Below are 20,384 nucleotides of genomic sequence, written 5' to 3'. Positions count from 1 at the left end.
AGTAGCAAATAAATACTGCTGGTGCTGAGCATTCAGTTTGCTTATTATAAATGCAGAGTCATGTACCAGTCTCCAGCGTGATTTCATCTGGGAATATTGCCATAAGGATTACAAACGGCTTTCAGCCTGAAAATTGGTGTGTATTGCTTTAAACTTCCAGTGGGGACTTGGCAATTTATCCCTCAGATAATCATCTTATGTTAAGTTGAACATCTTACTGTAACTTTTGCTACATGATAAACCAGCTCCTATGAATAATTTACTGCAATTGGCAACTCACTTCAGCCCTGAAGTCTTTATCAGCTCTGGTGGCTTTTCAAAGTTTAATAATAAACTGGGAGCCAAAAAAAATCTCATTGTACTTAAAGTCAGTGGAATTTCAGGGTTAATTGCAACAGGAATCACATTTTGACCTTTTAGGGCAAACTTCTCATTAATAGAATCTCTACATCACATCTTTGTGAGGACAAAGCTGCGTATTTGCGCCTAAGTAAGCAGAGTTCATTTATCTCCCTTGTACTCTACAGCATCGTGGGAGTTTTGTGCATATTTGTGTAGGTGTTTGAAATATTTTCACTGGGAAAAAAAGGTTGGCTGAATTACGTGGGCCTTTGGATGTGTTCTGTACTGCACCATTGCAACACAGCACATAAGATGTGAGCATCCCACAAAAATTACTGTTCTAGCCCTACAGGGAACCTGCCACGGCAATCCAGTTGGCAATTTTCTAGAAAGAACAGGGACACCTTTCAGTTTGCCAGGCCATGACTGACTGGCTGATCTATACCAGTGAAGTCTGTCCCAAGCGTTTGGTCCCCTTCATCTGGCTAGGCTGAGCCTCACTGCTGTTAAGAAGGAACTGCAGCACTAACTGGGAATTTTTGCGAATGGTGCTTAGCGTGATTCCCCCTGTGTAAACAAAGGTAGCCAGATCCTGTCAGATGAGCCCCAGCATTGGGAAAGAAGAATTTGCTACATGTGAGTGCTAGATTCAGTATGCATTATCTCAGCTCTAAACTTTCATAAGTTTCAAACTCTTTTTTTTTTCTGATTTTGAGCATTATTACACAGATCACAGATCTGCTTTTTGCTATGCCCACTTTTTGCCTCTGCACTTGCACGTGCCGCGCACGTGTTTTTTCCCAGTAAGCTCTAGCTTGGCAGAGGATGAACTCTTTGGCACTTAGATGGCTGGCTGTACAAGTGATTTTTCAAGATTACAGCTGAAAGCAGGATTTGTCTAGGAGGAGATAAGTGGAATAGAAGAGCAAAAGGACCCTTTGTTCTAAATGTAACAATTAAGATTTAGGGAAGACTGTTACTCCAGACCTGAATTCTCCTTTTTTTCTTCCATGCTGATTTGCTATGTGAGATTGCATCAAGAGGGAGGAGGTCCTGCATTCCCCAAAAATGAGCAAGGGTTTGGTCCAATGGCAAATAAAGGGTGAAGCTGCTTCTCCTTTATTCTGGACTTTGTCTGAGTAGCAGTACTACATAAAGCTTTTGTCTTTGTTGCGGTATTATATTGTAAATTTTGCTGATATTCAAACAAATTTTCAAAAAAGGTTAGGCTTAAAATAGTAAATAGAAAAAGTAACATACAGCAAATTAGTTAATCTGAAATGCAGATGGGGAAAATATTTAGGACACCAAATTTTCTGTAATACTTCATAGTCACTATGAAAATTTCTTAATAATTCTAGGCTATGCAGCTCTTAACTACCACTCATTGGTGATTTCATCTTTTATCTGTCTCTTTAGGATGAATAGATTTCCTTAAATAAAAGAATTGTTTGGGAAAAAAAAAAGTATGCTGTGACTAAATGATATGGGGGGCTGGAGCACCTGTCCTGTGAGGACAGGCTGAGAGAGTTGGGGCTGTTCAGCCTGGAGAAGAGGAGGCTCCAGGGAGACCTGATAGCGGTCTTCCAGTACCTCAAGGGGGCCTTCAGGAAAGATAGGGAATGACTCTTTATCAGGGGTTCTAGTGACAGGATAAGGGGTAACAGTTTTAGGCTAAAAGAGGATAGATTCAGATTAGACATAAGGAAGACATTCTTTACTGTGAGGGTGGTGAAGCACTGGAACAGGTTGCCCAGAGAAGTTGTCCCATCCCTGGAAGTGTTCAGGGCCAGGCTCTGGACGGGGCTTTGAGCAACCTGATCTGGTGGAAGGTGTCCCTGGTCATTGCAGGGCAGGGTTGGACTGTATTACCTTTAGGGTCCCTTCCAACCCAAACCATTCTATGATTCTACATCTCACTCTTTCACCTTATGAAGATTTTGAGAACCATTTTATTAGTTCTATTAATGTGATACCAATCTTAGTTTGCTTGTCTTATATTTTATCTTAATGTGAAGACAGAGATTATTAGGTGCAGTGAACAGGAAATGAAGCAATGGCCTTAGGATACTTTTAGGAAAATAAATTCAAGAAAGCTGCAGAATTTCCTTTAGTTGGAAGATGCCGTTTTACAGGCACAAGGATATTTGCAGGCCAAGTTTCTCAGCAGATATTAAAAAAAAAAAACCACAAACTTCTTTTACAGTCTAGAGGAAGATTAGTTATGAAGATGATTAGTTATCAGTATACCACTGAAGCTTTGTGGCAGAGAGCTATGTCAAACTTTGAAGGCAACTGATATGCTTTTGTTCAGACCTAGGTGTGAAGTTTCTGTTACTTTAATCATTTGCTTGCTGTAAACCAGTAACACCAGATTAGTAACACCAGGTTTTGTTTTGAACAACTTCTTGTGCATCACTTCAACCTACTGCAAGCCCTGGGCTTCCAGAGGTAGTTTCTTGAGGACACTGAACGCAGCTGGACCCGTAGTGGGGGCAGGGAACGCTGGCAGCAAGTGGCAGCCTCCAGAGCCAGCCCATCAGTGTGTGTACGGCCCCCATACACCCTTGACAAGCACCAGGGGGGAGTGTGGTTGAAGGAGATGTGGAAGTGCCTAAGGCTCAGGCCCCGTGTTGACTCTAGCACTTTGCAGATTACAAATCCTGCCTACATTTTTACAGAGTTTCTAACTGAGAGTAATGCTCAGTCCTTAAAATTTCACTTTTTGAGACGATAAGTGCCTTTTATCAAATCTAACTGATTTCTGGAACGAAGGTGTTCCCTTCCAGTTGCCCAGGAGCCATACTTGTACATCAGTACTGTTATGGTGGAAAAAAAAAAGATGGTAAAGTGCTGCGGGCTAGAACAGACTCATGAAATGTAAGGAGGCTTATTTTGTTACAGAATAAGGGAGGGGGGTGTTTTGTGGTTTTTTGTGGGGGTTTTTTTGTTTGGTTTTTTTTTTTGTTTTCTTTTTTGTTGTTGGTTTTTTTTTTTTTTAAATCTTATGCTTCAGTACCAACATCCAAGCAAGATTTTTCCTGTGGAAATTCAGTAGCACCTCAGGGAGTATGTATATGATGGTGATGTGAAATTGTGTGGTTATGTTTTCCTCAGGGTGCATCTTCAGTGAAAGTGCAAAGGATCTTTGAATGAATACTGTAAATCAGCATACAGCAAGTGTCTTGACTAAAGTGGAGTTAAGCAAATGCTTGGCTCCAGTCCGTTGAACAAGGAGATATTGTTGAAAAATTGCTTTCCTAAGTTACTGCAAAATTTCTATCTTGTTGTGTTGATGGTGATGTTGCAATATTGTAGGAACAGATATGCTGGTAAAATCTATTTTTCTTGTATCTTCTGAAGTGTTCTGAACAAAAGTGCCTCAGTTGTCCATTTTGTGCTGAAGTGGACTGCAAAACAGCTAGCGTACTTGTTGAAGCTTGTTAAAAGCATCCTTATGAAGAAGTACTGCTGTGGGCATTTATCTGTTTAACAATGATTTAAATCACAAGTACAAACTGTTTTTTATAGGGCTATACTAAGATCATAAAACATGAACATGGTTTTAATCTGAAAGACTGTATTTTACCTGCAGGTCAATTTAAAATATGTTCAATAAAAAGTCATATATGTCCATACCTAACAAGTATCTTATGAGATGGTAATTCAGTTCATGTAACTCAGCTGGTTAATCTCCTACTGCTCACTCTAGAAAGGTCATATGTGTGCCACCTTTAAAGTAAAAAAAAAACGAAAAATAAACCCAAAAATATTTTTGAAAATTAAAATAATCAAATAGAAACAGGGAGATATAGTGTGAAAGCAATTAAAATATTTTCTTAATATATGGAATTGTTGTAGTTCAGCCCTGATCGGGACCAGACTACGCAGTCTCTCTCTCACTCCCCCCACCCTCCGAGAGAATAGAGGGAGATAATATAAGGAAAAAGGCTCGAGGTTTGAGATAAGGACAGGGAGAAATCCTTAAAGTTACCATCACTGGCAAAACAGACTTGACTTGGGGAAAACTATTCATTTATTACTAAAACCAGCAGGATAATGAGACAGAGAACAAGATAACTTCCCCCCACCCCTCCCTCTTCCCAGGCTTAACATTATCTCTACCACCTTCCCCCCACTGAGTAACACAGGGGGGAAGAAGGAATGGGGGTTACGGTCAGTTCATCACGTGTTGTTTCACGCCACTGCTTCATGGTTGGGGGAAGAACTCCTCACATTCCTCCTCTGCTCCATCGTGGGGTCCCTCCCACGGGCCACAGTCCTTCGTGAAACTGCTCCGGCGTGGGTCATTTCTTCCATGGGGTGCAGTCTCTCCAGAACGGCTGCCCCAGCAGGCCCTCCACGGGCCACAGCCACCTTCAGGCATCCACCTGCTCCGGCGTGGGGTCCTCCACAGGCTGCAGGTGGATCTCTGCCCCTCTGTAGACCTCCATGGGCTGCAGGGGGACAACCTGCTCCACCATGGTCATCACCACAGGTTGCAGGGGAATCTTGGCCAGGAGCAGCATTACTCCCCCCCCTCCTTCTGAACTGACCTTGGTGTCTGCAGCTGTTTCTCTCACAAGAAAAATTCTTCACAACAGGCTGGCTGATGCCTCTCAGGTTCTCTTCACATCTCATCTCCTCTCCACTTCTTGCAGCCAGGCTGGGCTGAGTTGGGCCCAGTCAACCGCCCAGTGGGAGGCCAGAGGGTCAGGCCTGCAAGGCCTACAAAGCTCGTACCTCCCTCTCTCTACCCCTGCTGAGCTTCTTCACATCTTCTCTTCTTTTTTTTTTTTCTCCTGTTTTCCCCTACTTAAATACGTTATTGCAGAGGCGTTATCATGGGACATTCTGCTACCAGTCGGCTCGGCCTTGGCCAGCAGCAGGTCCGCCCTAGGCCCGGCCGAGTCCACTGAACAAAGGGGAGCGACTTCTAGCAGTTTCCTACAGAAGCTACCACCTTAGGCCCCCCCTCACTAAACAAAATCAGAGCAGGAATTATTTAAAGGGACACTTTACCATGTTTTCATGTTTAATCACTTTAGGCTTCAGACTAGAAGAGCATTTTGAGTTTAATCAGTAGTATCATAGTTAATTCTGTTTTATGGAATGGATGCTCTCCCTTCATCCTGACATAGTTACTATTATGCTGTCTCAGTGCAGGACTGTTTATTCTGGGACTAGGGGAAAGGAGCCAGGCACTGTTCATAGGCTTTAGGAAAACTTTTCTGTCCAAGTGCAATATAAACCCATACCTCACTGTTTGCTAGCATGCTGCTGAAGTAGAATTTGTAGAGAGTATGTGCTTTTGATGTGATCCTCCAGTGGAAAAACATAGCAGTCATTGCACCAGGTTGTGCAGTGTTTTAAATTTTGAAATAAGATATGGTATTACTGGATAAGATACATATGTATAATAATGAATGTATAGAATTAAATAATATCCATATTACTGGATAAGCAAAGCAACATCCTGAAGGAGCCTAGTTAGAAGGACTACCTACCACTGTACCACAGTCTCTTTCAGGGTGAGCTTATTTTTACATGCCACTTAAGAGCTGAAAGGTGCTTTCCCAATACTAGGTGAGAATAAAAGATTTCACACCTCTTTTGCTAAACTGATCCATAATGAAAAAGGAAGTTATATTAGCAGGTAGGGTGAGCTCTCTAAAGAGAAGCAACAACCTGCTAATTATCTCTATTAAACATAATTGCATTTGATTGTTCTATTTCTGTACAGTTTTGCCAACAAACAGAATTAGGTAATTCCCCCAGCCAGAGCCATCATTCTGCTTCTGCCTAGAAAGATGCTCAGGCTGAACCATTGCTGATTTGACATAAAAAAAAAAAAGCTGGTGGAGTTGCACTGTGAATTGTGCTTGCTTTATCCGGGAAGATGAAAAGATCACCTTCAGGACACACAGAAAGGCTAAGGAGACTGAGCTAATAAAAACAGCTCAGCCCTGAGGGTTTGCAGGTACACCACTTTTTTTTTTTTTTGCACAAACAACCCTGAGCTATAGTGTTACAGCCAAGCCTGCTCATTTGTTTTCAGTTACTGATGTGTATCATTAAGAAAAGAAAACATGCAGATCCCCCTGATTTTCTTCTACCATGTTTTCTGTGGTGACAATGAGCTGAAAAACCAGAATTAACAAATCACTTCCTATTAGTAAAAAATGCAAATAACTGACAATTTCCCTCTAATTTTTCTAGTAGTGATTTTAGGTAAGAGGCAAACGAGCTGCAACAAAATGTTAATCTGTAGTGTTAATGTGTCCTAAAAATCCCCTTTAAAGATCATCTTGATCTTACTACCCTGCTGTATCACTACCTCAGTCTCTCTCTGAAAAAAAAAAAACATCTGGATAGATCTTAAATGTATCTAAAATAGTTGCTGTTGGCCTGTCTAGAAAGTGCATTCTAAATGTTCATTGCTCTTCTAAAGCATCAGTTTTGTTTGCAGGAATGTTAATTATCTAACTTATGGATGGAGTCTGTTTGGGTGTGGTCTTGTTAGTCCTTCACAGTTCTTACAGTTTACTCCAACCAGTAATAACCAACCATTTTGGAAATGTGCTCTGCTAGATCCTTTTATTTACCCTTCTCCTGTGAGAAGAGAACTTCTCAGTTCTCGTGACTGAACTATTCAACTTCTCTCTGTTCAGGCTCCTAAAACCTAGACTCACCTCGGTTCAGACAGCTCAGATTTCTGTTGTCATTTCTGTGGGGTGAAAAGAATGAAACAAATAAGAATAGCATATGCACAAATAAGAATATGCACATATAAAACAAGCTACAACATCAACAATGAACAGATACCAGGAGATAGTACCATCAGCCTCTGGGAACAGAAAAGATTCCTAAATACACACAGCATAATTTCCAGCTCCATTTTGGTACAGACATATAGAATGGATACAGTAAGATGATGGGGACATTAATTTGGTGCTTCCGTCCAGCTCTTGTTTGTTGTGAGTCTGATACCACTAGTGTTGTCAAAGCCTTAAACCGAACTTTATCCGATAAGGCCACTACTAAAGCATGATGTTGCCATTTCATCTTGCTCACCATCCTTTCAAGATAAAGGTCTGATTCTAGCAAAATAAATTCTATTTGTGTTTAGCAAACAGACAATGCTGACATAGTCCCACATTATCTTTCTGGGCTTATATGTAACCTGTTATCTTCTTATCAACTCTGGCAAGCTGACCTTCTTTCCCCTTATTTTTCTATCTTCTATAGAAACCTCCTACATATCTGTTTGTAGTTAAACAGAGTGGAAAGAATTTGTGTAATATAATAGTCTCATGCCTTCTGTCTTAAGTGTAGTCACTGAGGCCTATGAAAGCACTCCTTTGCTACAGATCCAGAACAGCCGGTGTCTGGTCCCTTTTTCCAGTCTCTTGTGTCTGTGTGTATTGACATATACAAAATAAAATGAGAACAAATAGTCTGAAGCATGGCCATGCTGTTCTCTCTCCCACCATGTATCTGTCTGTCACCAACTGCTAATAAGTTTTTATTGTGTATATTGGATTCTGGTTAGCTGCCTCAGATTTGGGTTTTAGCCTTTGTTTGTAGAACAATTTGTCTTTCTATCTGTCCTATAAAAGATTTAAATCCTTCCTGCTGAATTGCTGTGCTGCTGTTCGTTTTCTTACCTCTCCAGTTAGGTATTATCCTCAGATGAAATAGTTTGAGGATTGCCATCAACTCTCATTAGACTAACCCCACTTCCTGCTCGAGGGGGGACTTACTCTTTGAAGACCTGTGGTGCATGACCATAGGAAACAGAAATGAAAAGGCACACAATGATAAAACAATCAGTTTTGTTTGCAAATTTCCTATTAAGTAATTAACCAACACTTACATGTTGGTAACAATTAACTGTTAATTTAGTACAAATTTTAAAATGTTGTATTGCCTCCTGCGTGAAAGGAAATGACTTCAAAGTCACTATGGGGTCAGCCTACTGCTAATCAGCATATTTATCTTTGCCATTAGCTTTTTGGTAAAAGTGCTGCTTCTATCTAGAGGCCACAAATCTTGTTTGTGCTTCCTGTTGCAGAATGTTTATTACACAAGCAATCAGCAGCTCCATGTGGGTGTTCTGAGTCCCACTATCGACGATGATGACAACAGATGCCTGGTGGATGTGAACAGCAGGCCCAGGCTCATTGAATGCAATTATGCCAAAGCCAAGAGAATGAAGCTTTACTGGCAGTTTACTCAGGTAATTCTTACTCAGCAGGCATTTCAGAAAGTTCAAAAGCTGTTTCTGAGTCTGAAATGTGAGTAATCTGTTTACTAACAGAACAGAACCAGATTTGTCCTTGCTTTCTTTGCACAGAGGCAGGAAGCTATGTTTACATTTGATCTCAATGTCATCTACCTCAGGAAGTTATAAAACTTGTATTATATTTTCTGAGTTTGCAATAAATTATTTGTTTCTAAGGCAGAGTACTGTTACTGAATTACCTCAGTCAAAAGGATTGATCCATTTTAGTAGGGTCGAATGCAAAGTAACATATTTAAGAAAAAGAAATAGAAAGCTTTTTTTGTTTAGTTTTGTTTAGTTTTATTGGAAGTAGCAACTCAGAAAAGGGGGTAGTGGCTCATTGATTATGACAGCCTCAGAATGAGGTACTTTTGCAGTTTCTTACTTTAAAAAGCTAATGCTTTTATGTGTGAGAGTGTAAGAGAGATATAAAAAGAAGTGTAAGTAAAGGCTGAGAAGTAATTTTGCAGTGATGAGAATGCTGGTAGGACACTGACTCCAGGCCTGGTGTCCACACTTCATAACTGATTAGAAATACAAGGGAGAACTATAAAGAAGCCACAGAAGTTCTGGGGCTAGAAAACACACTCTGCTATGTAATGCTTATGGAGATCACTCTGTTTGGTTTAGCTAAGAGGAAGCGGCAAGGTGACTCAAAGCATATCAGTGTTTCCACAGAAAGACTTAGGTTATCTTGAAGACAGAACAGGTTCCAATGGTTGAAAGCTAAAGATAGTAAAATTTGGTCTTTCAAAGGAAGATAAGATTTTCCTAAGGTAAGAATTAAGACATTGGAAGTTTACTATGTCAGTTGCTTAGGATAAATAAAATGATATGACAGCACTTTCTAAAACAAGTACTTGATTTAGGTTCTGTGAAAAAATTAAAAGCTAGTGCAAGTTTAAGTGGTCGCAGTTGCTCCTCTGCAGTTTTGAGGCTACAAATCTAGTTGTGTACTCCAGCCCATGGGCTGAGGCTCATCATTAGGGTAATTTTATTTTTGCATTTAATTTTTCTGTATCATCCATGTGGGTTTGCAAATATCTTTTCTGCCTTCTCATTTGATTTCAACAGCTAGGATCAGTATATTTTAGGACATTGGTAATATGATTTAACATCCACCATAGTGCAGTGGGCATTTGGACAGTAATCAGTAAAGCATACTATTAACTATTGTATTTATACTTGAAAGGAATCCATATCTTTATCTTTAAAGGGTAGCTCTCTAGCAGCAGTCCTTAAATCCCTAACCTGGAGAGAGATATCCACTTTCACTTTCAGTGTCCTCAAGGGGAGAGTTTTAATTATATCTTCTCTCAGATTGTAACAATAGTCTCATCATGAGGGGTGCCATCTCTGCACTCAATTTTTGGTACCATTTTTAAAAAGTATAATGAACACATTTATTTAAGTAGTATTTCAGTAACAGTTTAGTACCCCCCACCTATTCACCGATTGCTCTGTATAACCCAACCCTTTGGTGACAATTAATAGTTTCTGCTCCAGAATACTGTTGCTATTTCATAATACTAATTATCTTACATCTGATTTGGGGGACAGCAGTAAAATGCATTGATTATTTAACTATTAAAAACTTCAAAAATGGTATCTAGCTATTTCAGGTTTGTTTTCTGTCTGTATTTCCGTTCCATGTTCCAAATACAATCTCCCAGTGAAGGTGCAGTGCTGTTAAACTAGACTTTATGGACTGTACTTAAGTCTTCTACAAAGAAACTTCTGCCCAGCAGAAGTGAAAGCTAATTAGTTGTTTCCTTATGATAAATTAAGAGACAAATTAAATAATTAAAAGCTTGCAGTTGAAAAGGGATTTTGTTAATATCCAATGCAATTAAAATGCCATTAGTTCTCAACATACTGCATGGTAGACAGCCCCTTGTACATTCTGTAAGCTAGAAGAAAGCTGATGAGAGTAATCAAGGCTTGCCAAGATCAACTAATGAACTCCATTTGAAATGCTCCCATTTAGTCTGGTGAAACGATGTATTTCTGTGAATACACTGGAAGCTGTCAGTCTGAAAAGAGTCTTTTTTATTATGTTTTTAAAGCTCTGGTATTTATTTTCCATATTATGCAGTGAAAATAAGTAGGACTTTATTGATGCTTATATAGTCTTGAAGTTTGTGAAATATTAATAGAAATGGAGATGCTGGCCATAGCTTTTTATAGCACCTTCCTTTGGCTGCAAGTATCTTTGACTTCCCTGGATTCTCTAGCCATTCAACAAGAATGTCTGAGATGATATAGATAATAAAAAATACAGCAGTGCAAGTGCAGAATTGTCTCAGAAAGGGAATAAGAACAAGACTTACCAACTGGAGCAGGATAAATCAATTGAACTAGATTTCCCTGACCAGCACAAAAATCAGTATTTGCCCTGCATTCCAGACATGGATCTTAAAATTTGAATGAGGAAACTTTCTCATTTTTCTGCAAAACACACTATATTCTGAGAGGCACTGTTGATAGTCTGTGTTGGGCCATGATCTTCAGTCTGGTTGGTAGAAGACTGTACAGCTTTTTTGGAAAAGGATTCTTCAGATAACATTTTCCTCCTCCTTTGTATTGTTGAAATGTAATGATGAGAAAAATTCTTATGACAAAACTAGAAAATAAGGGTCATCCTCAGCTAGTGTATATACATATATATATACACACACTTGTTTCTGTGTGTGTGTATGTGTGTGTATATATACACGTATATATCAAACTTGATTTCTTTTTAAAAAATGTACCTTTTACTTTTTTAAATTATGTGGCTGCCTTCAATTATAGGCAGCTGGAGTCAGACACTTAGATGTCCACTGCTACCTTGTGGACAAAATAGGGGTTTAATGGGCATTCATATGGAGGCAGCCACCACCACCAGCACTTCAAACTGTTTTCATTATACATCGTGGTGGATGACTGGATAGAAGCCTTGGGAGACTTTGTGGTGTCTTTCTGTACAGGACAAACTTGCATTAAGCATTCAAAGCTTGTATTATGTGTTAGTATAATCAGGATCCACCTGAGCAAATCTCCATGCTCCACAGTTTCACATAGCTGCCAAGTGCAGAGACCCAATAAAATGCAGGCTTCAGTGACATTCTTCCTTCCAAGGCTTCTTCAAGTGTTTATAACTGTAATTATGTCAAATTGTGTAAATTAGCCCTGAAAACACTCCTGCCAGCTGGGTAGCGTTGAAGAAATTTATTGTTCAGGTTGTTGGTCAAGTCTTCTCTTAGGGAAGTGTTTATTTTGGGAATATGTTTATGCTGAAAATTCTTCTAGGTGTTTGTCAGTTCACCTAGTTCAGCCTATCTGACCACATTTTAAACAGAACAAAATTAGAACTTATAGCAAAATAGTAAGTAATGACTAGAAATTACACAAGGCAGAGAGGATAGAATTAAAAGAATTACGTGGTAGTAAAATGGTCAGAATTTTGCTAAAATATTAATTTAAACATAATAGCAAGGAAGCTTCTCTGGCATCATGACCATTAGGAAAGCAAAAAGTAACCTCAGTTGCCACGGAGTGTCCCTTATTTAGTACTAAACAATTAATCCTGCTCGCATGCTGTGAGTGCTTTATGGCAAGGCGCAGGTGCGCATGCAGCGTGCTGGCAGCAGCAGCCTGCTCCCCAGTGTAACCGAAGACTTGCGGGAAGCATCAGGTCAGCAGCACATGTGCGAGATAGTCACCATCCACATGCTCAGTAAAGCTGCTGTCCTTGGGACTGCCATATTGATTGCGTTACATGGTCTGTTGTGTGACAGAGAAGGGGCTCTGAGGTGTCAGAGATGGCGACAAGTGCACCTGGACAGAGAACTCCTTGGACATTGTTCAGTAGAAACTGCTTATGGCCAAAACTGTGCTCTTCTGAACTGACTATGTGGTAGTATTAAGTTTGTTCTGTGTACTAAGAAACAGTAAGTTCTAAATGTTGCAGTCAAGTTTTTTGGAATGGGTGTATTGATTTGGTTTTTTTAAGAAGTTTCTCAGTCTGATTTCTCAGGTTTATTGCTGAGAGAAGGGCAGTTGAGGCATAATGCCTGCCCTACAAGTGAAATTCATCTCTACATACATCACCTTGGTGACAGCAGGTCATCTTGGAAGTATGCTTACGGCATGTTAGGACTCCTCCAGCAGCATAACAAGGACAAAAGTTTTTCTGTAATTACTCTTTATCTTCAAGTGTCTTCATGTTTATATTTTTGTCAGATAGGGATGTGACTGTTTCTTATACTTCTGACCAGACTAGCTACACTGTCACTATTTGCTGTTGTCAGAAACGTGACAGGTGAAGGCTCTGTATAGAAAGATACATAAGAAAGGACAAGAGGCAGAGCTAAAAACCGAAGAGATTAATCCTTTTAAGGCTGTTTCATGTTGAATTCTTTTTGATACAGCAAGCTCTGTTAATTGAATTAATTCAACTTCCAGTGTGGTTGCCATAGGACGGTAACAAGAATATATGCATCTATAGGGATGGACACTCATCGCAGACCTCATGGGAGGGAGAGGCCGTGCAGGGCCTATGCTCAGCACTGTCCTGTATCCATATCCACCAGCAATGGCATCTGCCTGCTACACTAACATTGCTTTTGCATGTTATGGACAATTGTGATTCTAGTCAGTGCTGGAGGTTTCCACAGGAACTTTTCCAGTTCAGAAGTGTTCAGAGGAGGTGGTTTATGCTATCCTGAGAAGCTGTAAATAAAATTTGTTGCTGACAGCTGTAGTTACCATGTGTATAATTTCCCAAATATCATAGTAGGAATTGCCTTGGAAGCAAAAGGGAAGACAGACAGGAGCAAATTAATTACTGAGTTGTTACAGTGTTCCATGGATAAACATGATTATTGCAACCTCATTTAAATAGGTATTATATAATAGATAGTTTCAGTAGGTAGTCTATGTAGCTATATAAAGAAATAATAGACCTTAAAATTACTGAAAGCATTTACATCTTGTTCTTCGTACAGATTTTGGCCTTTGTCAGGTAGTCGTTCTGAATTATTCTTACCTGACTTTATCTTATTAAATTAAAGGATGTACAATACTACCACTAGCTAGAAACATCGCCCATAGCCACATCTCAAACAAGTAAGGGAAAGCAGAGTGCACACTGCTTGACAATTAAACTGAAGGCCTGTGAAGGAAGCAGAGAATCTCTGTACCAATTTTATATGCCCCCTTGCTGAGCGTACATAGTGTGGAAGTGGATGCTAACACCATTAAACAGCAGACAGTTTCCTTCTAATGTCCACTCCCAGTTTTCAGCCTATACATTAGCAAAGGACATCGGTGTACAAGAGGGATTAATTTTAGTAGATCTGTGTGTCTCAGGGAACAATTGTCCCTATGAACAACTTCAGATTGTTCCATGATGAGAGCCACGGGGTAGAAAAATACTATCATTAATTTATCAAGAATTTTAATTTATGCTGTACTTCTAACCCCAAAGGATGCAAATATGCTCAATATGTGTTTGCAGAATACCACATGCTGTACTGCTATGCAGCTATATAATTATGCAGTGCTATCTGCCTGGAAGCTCAGAACAGAAAGTGACTGTGATCCTGTTAAAAGAAATACAGATTTTGATCCTACAGGAGAAATATAAAGAAAAACAAAATGTAATTATTCAGTTAATTGAGCCAACAGACTAGGTTAAACCCTGTATTTTTAGTGAGGCTGTCTGATTTTTAAATAACCAGTGTTGCCAAGTGTTCAGTTTCAAACCTCATGCACAAAAGAGCACTTCCACAATCCCCAGGGGCTGCAGTGCAGTGTTGCTGTATGGGTTCAGTATATCAGCAGCATTTTTTTCTGTACTTAGCTACTCCTTGCCCGTCTTTGATCAAATATTACCATAGCTTGTGCGTACTTAATATTTTAACTAAACTAACTGGATAACTGGACAAGGTGTTATAGCTGGAGGACAAGGAACCTGAACCATTGTTCTGCTTAGACATGAGAAAGTGATATTGTTTTGATTATCTTTTTGCTCTAGTAAATTTGTCCCTAATTCGTGTGCAAATTAATCAACATTCCTGTCATATTAAACACTTTTTAAAAACAGGTACATTAGAGTATTTGTTTTTTTAAACTCCTTGAACTATGTCTTGGTATAATCCTACAAACTCTTTAGTCCTGTTTATGCAGAATAGAATTATTTAGCACTAGAAAAATCCGAATGCATTCAGTCTTTCTCCATTTTGAATACCTGACTTCAACTTAAATATGAAATTGTATATGCAAAATACGTGCAGAAAAAAATATTAAATACAAATATTATCATGTAATATTTTGTGTTTTATCAACTAGTGTTACATTTGCTTGCAGTTATTGCTGTACTTAGTGGTAACCAAGATTTCCTTCTGTAAGTTTAGTCTTCTATTTGGAGTAATTTTCTAGTAGCAAATTTTAATCTTTGCAAATTAGGCGTAGAACTTGCCGGCTAGAAAGTTTGTGTGTGAATACAGCAGTAAAATGAGCTTTTAGTGGGTGCATTTGAAGTCTTTTCCAGCATATCACATTATGCAGTATTTACTCTCCTGAGGACTACATTTAAACTCCAAAGACACTTGTGCAGAATTAATTTAGAAGGAAGTTAACACATACCCATGTTTTTCCTTCAAAACAGATACCCTATTTGCATATTTTAGCATAGAATTTTAAACACCACATTTATTTACAAAGAAATTATTTGTTCTAGTTCCACCTGATTTTCCTAATTTCAGATGTCCAGAAAGGCTTCATCCAAAAATTGCAGATGACAGCTGCTGCTGAGAGGGTAGTGCGTGGCATTATAATGACAGACATGAAAAAGAATGGCCAAATCCAGAATGTTTTCTACAACTTGATTGATAACCAACACTTGCCAAGTGAAATGTCTGGGTTTCAGGAGATGAGCTCTGATTTTGGTCCCTCCTTTGCATTACTTGGACTAGCCACTTTTTGGGTTCTGCATTACTCAGCTGCAAGATGGATGGAAGTATTTTTACCTTTAGCATACCTCTTTTATTATTTCTAACTTCCCAGACAAAAACACAACTCTGTCCTGATCAAATCAGTAGAAGTTGCATCTTTAATTCCAATGCAGACAAGAACAGTATTTATGTAAGCAAGGTTTGATACCATGTAACTCCTTACAATCCAAGATGCAAATAGTTAAGAAAAATATTCACTTGGAAGGCAATTAAATCAGGATGCAATAATGATATATATGACAAGGAAAGAGGGTTTGTTTTTAATGAGATGATTAGACCCTCAAGTCTGGTATCCTGAACCTGACAGTGATGATACCCACTATAACAGACAAAAAATATATTATTTCCATTATTGTCTGAGTAAACTGTGCAAGGTTTGTGCTGCCACTGCAAGGACATTCCTTTTCCAATATCAATTAAAATCAGCTAACAGATTTGTGTGGTTACTAGGGAAAAAGACATTTTCAATAACTCGATACTGTGACCGAAGTCCCAAAGAGCCCAATCTAAATTCCTGTGTTAGAATATTCAGATCGATTGAAATACTAGTGCAAATTAATTTCTTAATTTTCTTCAGTTGACACTCAATTTATCTCTTGGTCTCTAGAGGCTGGTTTAATCATCTGCTGCCCCGATATGGTCTCTCGGGAGGTATGCTGTCTCCCGGGGGCTCGTATCAGGGACGTCACCGAGAGACTACCTAGCCTCATACGGCCCACAGACTATTATCCACTGCTGGTGTTTCATGTGGGGGCCAGCGACACAGCTGGCAGCAGTCTAAAAACATCAAAAGGGATTTCAGGGCTCTGGGTTCAACAGTCAAAGGCTCTGGGGCACAGGTGGTATTCTCGTCAATCCTCCCGGTCGAAGGGCAGGGACCTGAAAGGGCCAGACGTATCTGGCAGGTTAACTCGTGGCTCAGGGAGTGGTGCTACAGCCAGGGCTTTGGGTATCTAGATCACGGGGCGTGCTTTGAGAAGCCCGGGCTGCTAGGGGCGGATGGCGTGCACCTAACCAAGAGGGGGAAGACTGTGCTTGGACAAAGACTTGCCAGGCTCGTCCGGAGGGCTTTAAACTACTGTTGCTGGGGGAGGGGGAGCACAGTTCAGCCCACTGCTGTCAGCATGGTGCCAGTGCCCGCACCGAGGGTCCAGAAGCAGAGGAAGGAGCACAGGTAAGTGCAAATGAACTTAAACTGCGGTCCAATAGCACCCGTCGCTCCAGCCAGGAAGTCGGCTTTGTCGGGGGCCCAGCTGAAGTGTCTCTATACCAATGCACGCAGCATGGGGAATAAACAGGAAGAGCTGGAGATGCGTGCACGTGAGCAGGGCTACGACCTCATTGGCATCACGGAGACGTGGTGGGATGACACATACGACTGGAGCGTCAACATGGAAGGGTATAGGCTTTTTAGAAAAGACAGGAAGGGGAGACGAGGAGGGGGTGTCACTCTCTACATCAGCAACCGGCTGGAGTGTGAGGAGCTCCACCTGGGGATGGAGGAGGAGCTGACAGAGAGCTTATGGGTCAAGATTAGAGGATGGGGACGGACAGGGGATGTCACGGTGGGGGTCTGTTACAGGCCGCCTGGCCAGGAGGACAGAGCAGATGAAGTGCTCTATAGGCAGATAGGAGCAGCCTCACGGTCACAGGCCCTGGTCCTCATGGGGTACTTCAACCACCCTGACATCTGTTGGAGAGACAACACGGCAGGGCACAGGCAGTCCAGGAGGTTCCTGGAATGCGTGGATGACAACTTCCTCCTGCAGGCGATAGAGGAGCCGACAAGGAGGGGTGCCATGCTCGACCTTGTGCTCACCAACAGGGAGGGGCTGGTGGGGGATGTGAAACTAAAGGACAGCCTTGGCTGCAGCGACCATGACATGGTGGAGTTCAAGATCCATGGGGCAGCAAGGAAACTACACGGCAAGCTCTCTGCCCTAGACTTCAGGAAGGCGGACTTCGGCCTCTTCAGGGACCTGATGGGCCAAGTGCCATGGGAGGTGGCCCTGGAGGGAAGAGGGGCCCAGGAAAGTTGGTCCATATTCAAGGAGCACCTCCTCCAAGCTCAGCAGAGGTGCATCCCGATGAAAAACAAGTTGGGCAAAAAGGCCAGGAGGCCGGCATGGATGAGCAAGGAGCTCCTGGACCAACTGAAAGTGAAAAAGGAAGCCTATAGAGGGTGGAAGCGGGGATAGGTAGCCTGGGAGGACTACAAAGAGGCTGTGCGAGTGGCCAGGGATAAGGTAAGGAAGGCCAAAGGCCTGGCAGAACTGAATCTGGCCAGGGATATAAAATGTAATAGGAAGAGCTTTTATAGGCACGTAGTGGACAAAAGAAAGTCCAGGGAAAATGTAGGCCCCCTCCAGAAGGGAACTGGTGTCCTGGTTACCCAGGACATGGAGAAGGCTGAGGTACTCAATGACTTTTTTGCCTCAGTGTTCACCGACAAGAGTTCCTGTCCCACCACCCAAGCTGTAGAAGGTGCAAGCAGGGACTGCGAGAATGAAGAACCGCCCATTGTACTGGAAGAGCAGGTTCGGGATCATCTGAGGAACCTAAAGGTGCACAAGTCCATGGGACCTGATGAGATCCATCGACGGGTCCTGAGGGAACTGGCAGATGAAGTTGCCAAGCCACTGGCTATCATATTTGAGAAGTCATGGCGGTCTGGTGAGGTCCCCGATGACTGGAAGAGAGGGAACATAACCCCCATTTTTAAAAAGGGGAATAAGGAAGACCCAGGTAACTACAGGCCGGTCAGCCTCACCTCTGTGCCTGGCAAGGTCATGGAGCAGATTCTCCTGGAAACCATGCTAAGGCACATGGAGAGCAAGGAGGTGGTTGGTGACAGCCAACATGGCTTCACCAAGGGCAGATCGTGCCTGACCAATTTGGTGGCCTTCTATGACGGGGTGACGGCATCGGTGGACAAGGGACGAGCAACTGACATCATCTACCTGGACTTGTGCAAAGCTTTTGACACTGTCCCACATGACATCCTTCTCTCTAAACTAGAGAGACATGGGTTTGATGGACGGACGACTCGGTGGATAAGGAATTGGCTGGATGGCCGCACTCAGAGAGTGGTGGTGAACGGCTCGATGTCCATGTGGAGACCGGTCACGAGTGGCGTCCCTCAAGGGTCTGTGCTGGGCCCGGCCCTGTTCAACATCTTTGTCGGCGACATGGACAGTGGGATAGAATGCACCCTCAGCAAGTTCGCCGATGACACCAAGTTGTGTGGTGCCATCGACACGCTGGAACGGAGGGATGCCATCCAGAGGGACCTTGACAGGCTGGAGAGGTGGGCCTGTGCCAACCTCATGAAGTTCAACCAGGCCAAGTGCAAGGTCCTGCACCTGGGTCATGGCAATCCCAGGCACAAATACAGGCTGGGTGGGGAATGGATTGAGAGCAGCCCTGAGGAGAAGGACTTGGGAGTGCTGCTGGATGAGAAGCTTAACATGAGCAGGCAATGCGCCCTTGCAGCCCAGAAGGCCAACCGCATCCTGGGCTGCATCAGGAGAAGCGTGGCCAGCAGGTTGAGGGAGGTGATTCTCCCCCTCTACTCTGCCCTGGTGAGACCCCACCTGGAGTACTGTGTCCAGTTCTGGAGCCCCCAGCACAAGAAGGACATGGACCAGTTGGAGAAGGTCCAGAGGAGGGCCACGAAGATGATAAAAGGGCTGGAGCACCTCTCTTATGAGGACAGGCTGAGAGAGTTGGGGCTGTTCAGCCTGGAGAAGAGGAGGCTCCGGGGAGACCTGATAGCGGTCTTCCAGTACCTCAAGGGGGCCTACAAGAAAGATGGGAAAAGGCTGTTTAGTAGGGCCTGTTGCGATAGGACGAGAGGTAATGGTTTTAAAATAGAGGGGGGTAGATTTAGATTAGAAATTAGGAAAAAAATTTTTACGATGCGAGTTATAGAACACTGGAACAGGTTGCCCAGAAAGGTGGTGGAGGCCCCATCTCTGGAAACGTTCAAGGCCAGGCTGGATGAGGCTCTGAGCAACCTAATCTAGTCAGGGATGTCCCTGCTCCTTGCAGGGGGGTTGGACTAGATGACCTTTGAAGGTCCCTTCCAACCCTAACCATTCTATGATTCTATGATAAGCATATAATGACAATGCAAACAGTTCAGTTTCTGGGTTTAAATTAGTTAGGAAGCCTTCGGTTTGAGTGCATACTAGACTAATTGCATACACCAAAGACACACGCAAGAAAAAAGAAATCATTCAGTACTTCTGTTTTCCAAAGGGGTTACACGTTAGTAAGAGTTACATCTCACAAAGAAATAGGAATGCATATTTTCTATCATCTAAAACCCATAAATCTTTGAGAATCTCTTAAGATGTCTGGGCAAAAAAATCTCCTCTTTCCTAGGGAAAATATTAAAATCTTGGGTTTCCTAATTGTTCTGAAAAGAGGATCTTATTTGCCTGGCTGAAGATGAATAGGTATCCCCCTATGCTAACGTTGGTAATAATAATGTGCACTTTTCTTCTTTATGTTAGAACAATACTGTCATCCATAAGGAGAAAAAGAGTAAGGCAGTAAGGTGCTCTTTAGTTGCAGGCTGTGAATGGATTTTCATTAGCCAACTAATATTTCGTCCTGTGCACACTCAAAAAATGGGAAAATGTGTTAATAAGAGTTTTGCAGACAAGCAATAGAGAGTGTGCCTTAGAAAGCAACATAATACAGAAGTGATGATTGCTTCAAAACAAACACAAAGGCAAAATCTAGGAATACACAAT

The 20,384-nt window shown here is 41.7% G+C and overlaps 1 protein-coding gene across 5 annotated transcripts in view; it reads left to right on the top strand.

The window, feature by feature from the left end:
- Positions 1–20,384, top strand: part of GALNT18 (polypeptide N-acetylgalactosaminyltransferase 18) — a 252,587-nt gene that overhangs the window by 222,302 nt on the left and 9,901 nt on the right. For 4 of the 5 annotated variants that reach the window (XM_086748472.1, XM_086748469.1, XM_086748473.1 and 1 more), the window contains one exon: positions 8,417–8,581. The exons of the other annotated variant lie outside the window; for it this stretch is intronic. In XM_086748472.1, coding sequence (XP_086604598.1) covers positions 8,417–8,581 — 165 coding nt within the window. The remainder of the gene's footprint in view (positions 1–8,416; positions 8,582–20,384) is intronic. 5 annotated transcript variants of the gene reach the window in all.

The sequence above is a fragment of the Chlamydotis macqueenii genome, chromosome 5 (assembly GCF_036417535.1).
Source record: "Chlamydotis macqueenii isolate bChlMac1 chromosome 5, bChlMac1.mat, whole genome shotgun sequence".
In the NCBI taxonomy this organism is placed as follows: Eukaryota; Metazoa; Chordata; class Aves; order Otidiformes; family Otididae; genus Chlamydotis; species Chlamydotis macqueenii.
The sequence above is the reverse complement of the archived record's forward strand: the minus strand, read 5'-3'. Positions and strand labels throughout refer to the sequence as shown.